Here is a 12,042-nt window from a genome sequence, read left to right as displayed (position 1 = left end):
TTGATCCCAGGTAATGAGAAAGCCTCAGCTCAAGTGTGTGTGCTCTACCCACCACCACGGTCCCTTGAACATGGGCGGGAAGGCAGGTTCGAGTGGGCAGTCTTAGGCATGTCTCATACCCTTTGATCAGTACTGTCTTGAGGACCAACAGAACTTGTGGTTGCTTTGAAACATATAGTCTCCTAAGATACAATTCTGTATGCTTTTCTCTTTGACATTTATTTTTTTTCTTTCTGGATAAGAACATGACTTTACTTAGATATAAATTACTTCTTTATAAGTCCATAAATTGTTTTGGTCACTAGATATTCATTCTTGAAAGAGGTGTGAAGGCTCATGCCTGTAATACCAGCACTCAAGAGACAGAGGCAGGAGAATCATCAAGAATTTGAGGTCAGCCTAGGCTGCATAATAAATCCTAGACAAACATAAACTACAGTATGAGACCACGTCACAGAACAACACATAAAATATTTTAAAATGCATATATATTGTTTCCAGGGCAAAGTATTAGTAGGAGTAGGTCTATGATTTTAGATATTCAGAGGAGACCCTGCATAACTTGCATATGTGAGTGTAAAGGTTGTTCATGCTCTGTCATTCAGAGATTGTTTCTGAAACTCAAGATGGGGGTGAGGGAGTCCATTTACATGTATGCCTGTATGTGTCCATATGCATATGTGTGTATGTATGAGTATGGCACACGTGTGAGTGTGACATAAATAGGTTTGTGTGTGTATGCACACAGAGAGGCCAAAAGAAGACACTATCAGACTATAATACCGTGTCCCAATTCCTTTGAGACACAAGCTAGGCTGGTGCCACCAAGCCCCTGGAATCCTCTTTTCCCTCTCTCCTACAGCACACACGTGGGATTACAGCCATTGTGTCATGGAGCTGTGGTCATTCCTGACTTCCAGGTGGTAAGCTATCATCTGTGCACAAGAGCAAGTGCTCTTCCCAGCTGAACCGCCTCTCTCACCCAAACTCAGACTTTTCAATCCTTGCCTTGTTCGGTATACATTCTCTCCAATCTTGTTCTATTCAAGAACATGTTCCTTATTATCTGAGCACTTATGTGTTTTAAGAGGAAGAAGTACTTTGAAGTCCATTACTGATGGAGATATACTAAGAGAGGCCCTCTGACCATCACATGCAATAAATAATGACTTTTCCTCGTGACAACCCTTCCTGCTATGGCCGTCATCTTTGCTATTCTACAACAGTAGCAGCTCCTGGGAACTGTTTCTCTTATAATTCCCAATTCTCTAGTGGGTCTTTCATCAAGTACTTGTGGGTGCCACCTGCTGCCATCTTTCCCACTGAGATGTATTCACTGGGTTTAGATTAGGACTGTCATCTACTTCCAAGTTAAGAGTTTATACATCTCCTCTTAGTCAACCCAACACAGCAGAGCAATGACATCACACACAAAATTTCCTTTAATAGTACCATCTAAGAGAACCCCCAAATCTCTTCATAATAGAATATACGAAGCAAATTTAGACCCCTTATTCCTTATCCTCGAACTCACAATATATCCAACACTGTGATTTTAAATTAACATGTGATGAAAAACACTTTACAACTCCTTCTATGAAGTCAGCATCAAAATCAGAGATGTACATTATTCAAAAGAAAGAAACGAAGCAGTTGACCTCGTGGTCCTCTATGTAAACATCCTCAACAAAGTCTGAGCAAGTCAAATCCCAAAATAGATCAAAAGACCTTTAAAGTGTGGCCCAGTGGGATTTATCACATGTTTGCTAGGTGGGTCAACGTCTGAAAATCTCCTTGGGAATTTAAAGACTAGCGATTGTGTGTGTGTGTGTGTGTGTGTGTGTGTGTGTGTGTGTGTGTGTGTGTGTGTTAATAAAGAACAGTGATTGTATATATTATATTAATAGATAAAATTATAACTTCATAGAAACCACAGCAAAGAAGAAAATAGGTCCTGATGGTATCACCCAGGAAAGCCTACAGCAAACATCCTAGTCATGGTGGGTCAAGAAGCCTGGCTCTCACAATCAAGAACACAGCAATGGTATCATACCCTCTCTTCCTACTAGATCAATATGAATATCCTACTAGAAGTCTTGACATGTAAGAAAAAAGAAAAGTAATAAAACCTGTATTGAGGGATGAAATAAATGAAACTGTCAGTTTGTGAATGAAATCTTTGTCCATGTAGATAATCTCATAAAGTTAACAGAAACGGCTACAACTGAATCCAATGCCAGGAGTTCCTAGGTCAGTACATGGAATTACTACATATTACTAGCCAACTGGTAAAATTTGAAATTAATGATTAATTAACAATAGTATGATTCCTGTTTATTTTTTCATTTTACATAAAAAGGTAATAAACAAGCATAGATGTACTGAAATACATCTAAGTTATGTATGTTGAAATTCTAAGAGCCAAGATTTTAATAGCTAAGAAAGATTTTATTTATTCCTTTATGGATGAGAACAGTCATGGTTTCTTTATAATATGATCTACAAGTACAACACATTTGCAGTCAAATCAACAATATTATTTGAATAGATACAAACTGACTTTAGAGAGTTTGTGGAGAAAGGCAATAGACTCAAACTGACCCATCAAATCCTAAAGAAAAGAAAGAAAGCTGGAAAAACAGTACAACCCAAAACAAGATTTCCTGTCAAGCAAAGCTATACTCATGAAGACAGCAATGATATCAGGCCAAGGGAAGTATAATGATTGGATGGAACGTAGCTCAGAGGGCACAGAAAAAATGAACACTAATTAAGTCAGCCACCTTCTCAAAGGAGCAAAAGAATTCAGCAGACAAGAGTCATCTTTCAGACAATACCCTAGACATGCTATGGTGATGGAGAAATTAAAGGATCCAGACGCAGAACCATTAAAAGAATAACTCAAAACGGTTAAACCAGATCTAAAGTATACAATGCAAATTTAAAAAGTGTAGGAGATAATGCAAGAAAAATATCTCAGACTCTCCAAGACTACTCAAACAGATCAGAAGTAAAACACACGAACATAGTGACAACTGGAAAGCCATTAAAGTTAGTTGTTTTTTTTTCTGCAAAAGAAAACACTGAGGATGAAAATACCAACCACAGACGGGAAGAACGTTTGTCAAATACATTTCTGATTCAGAATTAGTATCCAAAATATATAAAGATCTCTCAAAATTCATCTGTATCAGAATGACTCAATAAACGTACAAAAGCACTAAACAGATACTTCCCCAAAGACACAGAGATGTAAAATAAATGCATGAGGAGATCTGGACATGGAGAACCATCAGGAAACTGTAAGGTAAACCAATAACGAGATCGTAATGCATAGCCATTTGAATGCACACAATCACCAAATACAAAAGAGCCAAAGGCTGAGAGGAGTGTGGAACAGCAGGAACCTCCCTTCAGTGATGGCAGGAAGGAAAATTTTATGAACACTTTTCAGACAGTTTGGCAGTTCTTTATAAAGTAATGCAATGTCTTCCCAAACCCTCAGCCATAGTGCTCTGAGGGACTTGGACACATATTGGCTATCATACATTGTAAGTCAGACACATCTTGTAACCAAAGTACATCTCCTCTCATTTTCTTGGTTTGCTCACTTGGAACTCACAGCTGAAGAAGAGGGAAGCTTGCTCTTGCTTGCTGTGTGGCTTCAGCGTCCCAGACTCAGCCAGGGTTAAATTGGAATCGTTAACATCTGGATCTAACCTGGGACAGGTTCATGAGGTTTTCTTCTTAGTTTGTATTATTTTTAGGATGCCCTCTTACACATATATATGTCTATTAAGTTCAGGCTGCTACCAATAACTAGAAAAAGAGTTTTAAAGTTAGAACCCCAAATGAAAGGATTCTAAGAGTAAATGGAGGCTACATGGGGTCACAGCTAAGTTACTACAATAATATTTTTATGGATTGTGCAAGGCATGGACATAAGATCAAGGATAGGATATGAATATATTGATGTACAAAGGTTAGAAAATGTAACACAGTTCCCTATGATGTACACTACAGGCTGCAGATCTGTGACAAGTAGGTGGGTCTTCTGGGAAATGCTGCCACATTCTGTTCTTGAGTCTGTAAGCTTCACTCAATTGTCACTCATGTACGAAAATAAGGTTCACATTGCAATGTGAATCTATGATTTTAAAAGGATCTTAGGACCTGTGAGATAGAGATGAAGAAAGGAATAAAATGAAGAATGAATGAATGAATGAAAAGAAAGAGGGAGAGGTAGAGAAAAAAGAGATAGAGAAAGGAAAAAGAGAAAACAGAGCGAGAGAGAGCAAGACAGACAAAAAAGAGACAGACAGACAGACAGACAGACAGACAGACAGACAGACAGAAAGCACACAAAAAAGGAAAGGAATCTTTATAGACATGAGGTTTCTAGTTTGTTCCATTTAAGAATGTACACCAAACATCAGAAGCAGAAGCCAAATCAAACTACTTAACCCAGGAAGGACATGGCCCATCTTCCTTTCCCAGTCTTTACCTTCCGGCTCATTCTTGATCAGCTCTTCCATCTTCCTCTGCTTCAAGGTGTCCACCACATCTGCTAAGCTGCCCTTGCGCCTTTCTGGGGTTCCCAGGGCTGCGCTCGACATGGACTCACCACTCTGTCGCCCACCTTCTTCCGCCTTCTGGGGTGAGGTAGATGAGTTGTACGGAGCTAACGAAGACATAACTTTATTGCCATCGACTTCCTGGAGGAGAAAGCAAAGACAGTGTGGGTGGTTTAAAATTCAGTATGACTTCTTTGGGGAGAAGGAACTCTGTAGCTTATGCTGTAGACATACAAGATTGTGACATGTCACTCTGTAAGAGCAACGAGCAAAGAAATCTTAAAAAAAAAAACTTGGCTTCACTTTGCAAGTCAGCTCAAGAATGAGTCACTGATTGCTCTACAGGCAAAAACAAAATACGAGGCCCCTTGCCATCACGTGAGGCAGCAAGTTTTTAAACATAGCATTTAAAAGGCAGCCCCATAGTGTGGTCCTGCTGTCCTGGCTGTTGCCTAAAGATCTTTCATATTTGTATGACTGTAAGGTGGAGCTGTCAACTGTGTTCAGCTGCCTCGTGACATTGGGTTGTTTAAAGAAATCATACATACATGTACCTTGTCTTTATCTTCAGTGGCTTTAGAGTCTCCATGGCCCTCCTGATTCAAACTATGACTCTCTTGGTGCCCCACTCACTCTCAAGCTTTAGAAAAACCACACTCCACAGGAGACCTAGACACTGGGCAGGAAGGTTGTGAGACTGCCTCTGCTTCTGTGAAAGCTTTCCTGACTGAGTTACAACTTGAGGCCTGGTTTCTGGCCTTGCCCTGAGGTTCACTGTAGTATCACATGCTCTCTGAACCAGTCCCCTGAATCTTGTTTCTTTGTAACTCTCTCCTCCTGAGTGACTCTATTCTTCATTCTATAACTTTGTAATTTTGTATTCTCTTATCTTTTCTCTCCCAGATTTCAACCACGAACTTGTGACATTTATAACATGCAGGGTCTATTTGGTGTCAAAGATATTTCAGGAATTTTAAAGAAACATGAATCCGGCATGTTTATCATGTTTCTTACTTAAAGGTCTGTCTGGAGGTCATCACTTATATCCATAGTCCTATAAGTTCCACAAAGCAGAGCACTGTTAAGAGCAAAACTTTATCACTGGAGCTTTGGGAGTCTCTCCCACCACCACCACACCCTGCCCCCCCCCTCTCTCTCTCTCTCTCTCTCTCTCTCTCCCTCTTGTCATGCTTTTTATTTGTATGGCACAGAAGACCCTCGTTAAAACACAGTCAAGTGTGAGCAAATGGAGCATGTAAGATTGCACACCATGCTTGCTGATGCCTCCATCATCTGTGTAAGAAATGATATTAGGCCCCAGAAACATGACAAATGACATTGATAACTTTTAAAAATTAAGGCCAATGTTGGCTAGGTTAAACATACAAAATTCCTTGACTTAAAATCTCGTCATCTCAATCCTTGAAAGTTGTTATCAACATAATCACTGTATCTTGATATGATTTTGAGTTAACAGATGTTCAGTGTTTACGGGGAGAGTAACTGGAGGAGATATATCAGTGTGTTGTTTGGGCTGAAGCAGGAGGAGAAAACAAGAGAAGAAAATGAAGAGGAAGGTAGAAGAGGAGAAGGAGAAGGAAGAAGAAGAAGAGAAGGAGGAAGAAGAGGAGGAGAAGGAAGAAGAAGAGAAAAAGGAGGAAGAGGAGGAAGGGAAGAGGGAAGAGGAAGGAGAGGAAGAGGAGGGAAAGGAGGAAAAGGGGGAGGAGGAGGAGGAAGAGGAAATAGAGAGGAGGAGAAGTGTTCTACAAAACTTACAAAATTACAACTTCTACATCCCAAATAGTTTAATCCCAAATAACTTACCTCTCTTGCTATCACTATGGAATATGCCTCCAATATGTCAGCTGAGTACGCATACAACTTAGTTTCTAATGTTACTGGATTTTAGATACAGCCTGTGCTCTGCAGCAATTACATGCCCTTAGAGAGAAATCATGTGCCCACTTTCGATGTTATTTATTTAAAACTAAACATATAAACATAAGCACACAGAGGAATAGAACATACTGGCCCCTTTTGGTCAGAGGACTAAAAACTTCATTCCATAAACTCCTTAGAGTGTTTCTCATGAACGGCCCACAGAACACATCATCTACAACACAGAATGTAGCAAGAAGTATCTGTATTCACTGCACACCAAAGACTTTTCATCTCATGTTCCTTCCTGGGTGAAAGGAAACACCTCTCAACCGAGGCTCCATACTGGGTACCTGTGTCTGTACCCTGTTTAACATGGAGTGCTCTAGAAGCAAGAACAGGCAGCTGACTGAAGACCACACACCTTTTTATGGCAGCTCATCCCGAGAGAGGATGGCTCACACATCTACATGCAATCAGGTACAGAAGATGAGAAGTTACTCCCAAAGGACCCCACTTTACCCACCTCCTATTCAGACACCTTATACTCCAGAAGGAGATATTTTTTAAAGGCTTAATTTCTATCTTAGGGATTCTAAATTCAGTTGCCATGGCAGAACAAACTTAAAGGAAATTCATTAAGCATTATTGCTACTTTACATAGGACTGGATCTTACTGCTACTTCACCTGACAGGTGACATTTTAGCCCCTGGTGACATTAATCCCTTTAAAGGGTGGCTAACAGCTGTTGCAGACTGGGACTCCATTGTTCATTTGCATGGTGAATATCTTGTTGGGGAGAGCTGGCTCAGACTCCAGTCAAGGGAGTCTTAGTGTTTCCAATTTCTTCCTGAGATTGTTTTTTCCATACCTGAAACACGGTTACATTTCTCTTCACTTTGGTGTCAGACGAAACCCAGATACTCAACTTTTCAGAAGCACAAAAGGGCCAGAAAGGCATATGCATCTAGTGCACTCCTAAAATCTGTGGGCAGGCTTCAAGCTTGCACAGGCAAATGTGCACAACTGTAAGATGCGGGTAACATCAGAGTGACCGGCTCTCTCAATACATTAGGAGGTCTCTCCCTTTGCTGTCCTCAAGCATAATTCTCTGGACCTTTTCCATTTGTCACCTCCACAAGCAAGAGAATAAGACATGGTGTGTTTGACATAGCTCCCTCCCACTGAAATACCCTTGTGACTATAGCTTCTGTTTCATTCTTTCTAAACACAGCATTTCACTCTAAATGCTTGGAAGAAAATACTAGTTCTTAATATTTAAATGTTAATTTGGATAATGAGCAAGAATTATTTTTTCCTTAAAAAAATAACTGTTTATATCCATTATATGTGAGCAGAAAAGACTGTCTCCTTCCCAATCATTGTGAAAATGAAATTCTCCTAATATATTCACCTTCTGTAAGTAAGAGAAAAAAGCTTTCAACTTAAAGTCCCAATTTGTAAATCCTGTTTATCCTTCTACCCAATAAAATGAATAATGACCTTTAGCATTCAAACAATAACATAACTAGCTGTTCAGAGTAGACATTAATGTATAGTTTGTGGTGGTTAAGCTGTCAACAAACAATACCTGGTCCTCGTTTTCAGCAAACTGAAACTTCAAAGATAGAAAAAGCAATAGGGAAGACCTGAACGATGATGGATGAGAGTCTCACCAAGAGCAGTCTCTTAACTGTGGACAGAAGCAGCAGCAGGGAGTTATGACAGGGAGGTGCACAGAAGAGATGCTCTCCTTACAGGGTAGAGCTGGCAATGGGCTTTGCCATAAAGCTCACCAACTAATACAGAAACAAAACTTGGAAAACTATCTTAACGCCTACTGTGTGTGTTCACCCCTTAAATGCTGTTTAAAAGAAGGAAGTCACTCCCATCACCCCCCCCATTAGCTTCCAATAGATTGTCCCACTTTATCTTCTACCCTATCAAACTGATCTTGTCAGGTGCAGCAATGATCGCTGTGTAGACCTTCCTTTAAATCTTTATGACACTTTCTTGGTTGAATTTTCAGTGCTTGTTCTACTTTGCTTACTTACTTTTCGTTTACAGATCCTGGGGAGACCATTTAAGATACTCTCCTGAACACAATCCTTAAGTGCATATACACACGCCTCTGGAAACACACAGCCCATTTCCCCACCACCTCAGAGAGTGGATTTCCAATTGTTATTATTTCAGCTATCAGTCCACTCCTGAAGACACCCACAAACTCCCATTAACAATGGATTCCTGGGTGGAAAGCCCTGACCTACTACATTGTCCCAGGAAGGTCATCATGTAGACAAATGATGCTAAACAATCAATCACTGTAAAAAAAAATAATAAATGGCCCAGGCATGGTGGTAAATGCCTTTAATTTATACATTTTAGGAGCAGAGGTGGCTAGATTTGTATGATTTAAAAGGGCATTCCTGTCTACATAATGAGTTTAGGTCTACCATGGCCATTCAGAGAGGTTCTCTCAGTCTCTCTCTCCATAAATATGTGTCACTTATCTATTTAACTATCTCCTATCATCTATCAACTATCAATCATTTACCTTATATCATCTATCTACTTAACATCTTTCCATTGATCTATCTAAATATAGACAAAGTGGTAAAGGACACACACAGCCTTTGTGATTTTGTCACATGATACCTAGAAAACTCTCTATTTCGATTCCTGTGCTAACTTTGGAAGGACACTGCCCTGGTTCATCTTCATTGTCAATTTGAGAGGATTTAGAATTACCATAGAAACACACCACTGGATGTGTCTGTGAACATTTAACTAAGCAGTGAGTTGACTAAGCAGGGAAGACTAACTCAGGACAAGGGAAGCATTATTAATGGGGTAGAGACTTAAAATGAATAAAAGAGAGCTATGCATCAACCTCTCTCTCTCTCTCTCCTCTCTCCTCTCTCTCTCTCTCTCTCTCTCTCTCTGTTCCCCATCTTGCGATGGAATGAGACTGGCTGCCTCATGTTACCATCACCATGATAGACTGTATGTAGTCCCTTGATTGGTGACACAAAGAAACCTTCCTCTCTCTTGTTCTCTCTTGTCAGGTACTTAGTGACATTTTCTAAAGATGGCTTCCCTGCATTTCACACAGTCAACCTTTGCTTGCATTTGTGGTCACCATAAACACTGGTGAGTGCTATTTGATTGTTTTTTGCAAATTGAAAAACAGACTTTTGTAGACTGCAGACCAACAGGCTAGGGAGGCTACACAGTTCCGCCCTCATCTGAGTTTCTTCTCTTGCCCCGAGTTGAAAAGTCAGCTAAGGCTAACATTTCACAACTGACCAGACAGATATGCTTTTGCCTTCATTTCCAAGTTGCATCCCATGGGCAGCGATCAACAGGAGTGGACAGCAGTCAACTTGCTGGTGGTGATTTGTGTAAGTGAGCTTCTTCTCACATGCCTGTCCTTGAACTACAATTGCAGGCATACCTGTAAATGTTTGATATGGTTCTGCCTCCCTGCCCCAGTATTCCTAACTCATAAACCCTAGAGGAGGGGCCCAAACATGAGATTCAAGGAACCAATGTCCATTCTACTCCAAGAACTTACAGTGGAAAATAATGTGAGAGTTAACACGGTAGTGTTGGGGACAAGTAGCTATGTTGGGGAAGAAACATGTTATTAAGTGACAGGACTTAAATGGTGTAAGAAGAGAGAGAAAAGGCAGGTGTTCTCTGGGCAGACTGATGGAGGATGGGAGAGGCAAGGGCACAAGGGACCAGCACATGTCAGTTGCTTTGACATTTGTCTGAATGTTCACATGGACACTGATTGCTGATGTAGGTACAAGGATCCAAATTCAAATCCTTGTACATGTACAGCAAGCGTTCTTCCCGGTGCCCTTTTCTCAGCCCCATGTCTATGACTGTCACAATCACAGAATGGACAAGAGAATCTGGGATGATTTGTTTTTGTCAACAATGCGTTTTGAAATGTGACAAAAATTTGCCTTAATTTATTAATATCCATGATATGAGGATCAAACAATGGTATGCATGATGTCGCTATCCTCTTTACAAAATATCTAAATCCTTGCAACTGAAACTGAGACTGAAAAATAAACTTTTTCTGTCGTTAGGCTAGCTCAGCTGGTAAAGGACCTAGGAACCAAACCGGAGACCCAAGTTCAAACTCAATGTTCCGCATAGTGGATGGAGGGAACTGATGCCTACAGTTGTCCACTACCTACACAGTCCTCACACCTCCCACACAAAATAAATAAATATGTGTCATAAAATATTGTTTATAAACAATGAATATTTGGGTGATTCAGAAGAGAGGGCTGTAACTGGGAAAGGCAGTTGAGAAAGCATCTTGGTTTCCATGCAGATGCTGCAGAAGGCAGCCAACAGGCCTTCCCCCTAAATTCTCCTCCACAATCACGTTTACTGGAAGCTCAGAGAATGTGGCATCTGGGTAGGGCGTGTATGTTTTCATGTGCCCTCCAAGCCTCTTAATAAGCAAAAGTGGCATTTAGGGAATTGCTAATACATTAACTAATAGAAACAAGAAAACTAAGAACATTCTGTGCTCTCCCAGGCTCACTATCTCCCTGCTGGAGATCTGTGCCTGTGTCTCAAGATCAAACATCTCTTAGGTACACCCAAGACCTCTGAGATCTTCCCTTTCAGGGCTCCGAGTCTAACCATATGCTGCTGTTTCTACACCAAGAAGACGTGACTGCATATCCATACACTTCCACTGTGCGTTTATCCTCTCAAGGAAGTTGTTATTTATAACAATGCAGTACTGAAAGCCTAGCAAAATTCCCATTTCTGTAAGGAAGCTCCAGACCAGTTTTACTACAGCTCTGAACTTAAAAAACCGTTCACGTCTGTAAGTCTGAAGGAAGACATGAAGTTGGAGAAGTCATCATACTTTCATCTGGGTGCCCATGTTTGTAACGTAGTTATACGGGTGCAATAAAGATGGGGATGATATTTTTATTCCATGTAGACACTTACTGAATAATGCCAACCAGCTGGACATTGGATAGTCTTGTTTATAATTAGGAACAATGTTTAATGTTAAATAAAACATACCGTGGGCCCTCCCCACGTGCAGTAAACCATTCCGACATCAAAACAGTTTAAGTCAGTGGTTAAACAGACTGAACCAGGGGTCACTGTTCAGGCTCCTTTTTAAAAATGTTTTATTTTATGTGTGTATTTGCCTAAGTGTATGCCTATATATACCACATATGCTTAGCGTTTTGGAAAACCGTAGGAGAAGTAGGGTTTCCTGGAACTGGAGCCACAGATGGTTGTGAGCTGCCATGTGGGTGCTGGGAACTGAACTCGGTTCCTCTGCAAGAGGAGTGAGTGCTGTTAGATGCTGAGGCACAGCTCCACGCCCTCAGGCTCCTCTCTGAACAAGTCACGTGGGCAACTGCACAGGCATCTTCAGACTCAGTTTCCTTGTCTGTGATGCTAATCTTCATTGTCAGCCTTACTGGATTTAGGATTAACCAGGAGACTAGGGAAACACACACCTGGGGGTTGGCATTTAACACGTGTGTGTGTGTGTGTGTGTGTGTGTGTGTGTGTGTGTGTGTGTGTGTG

The 12,042-nt window shown here is 40.7% G+C and overlaps 1 protein-coding gene across 4 annotated transcripts in view; it reads right to left on the bottom strand.

The window, feature by feature from the left end:
• Sox5 (SRY-box 5) overlaps positions 1 to 12,042 on the bottom strand; it is a 370,611-nt gene that overhangs the window by 273,970 nt on the left and 84,599 nt on the right. For all 4 annotated transcript variants that reach the window (XM_028757584.1, XM_028757583.1, XM_028757585.1 and 1 more), the window contains exon 3: positions 4,505 to 4,715. In XM_028757584.1, the coding sequence (XP_028613417.1) occupies positions 4,505 to 4,715 (211 nt within the window). The remainder of the gene's footprint in view (positions 1 to 4,504; positions 4,716 to 12,042) is intronic.

Source organism: Grammomys surdaster, unplaced genomic scaffold (assembly GCF_004785775.1).
Source record: "Grammomys surdaster isolate TR1022 unplaced genomic scaffold, NIH_TR_1.0 126176, whole genome shotgun sequence".
NCBI classification, from domain to species: domain Eukaryota; kingdom Metazoa; phylum Chordata; class Mammalia; order Rodentia; family Muridae; genus Grammomys; species Grammomys surdaster.
This window is presented reverse-complemented; position numbering and strand designations above follow the sequence as displayed.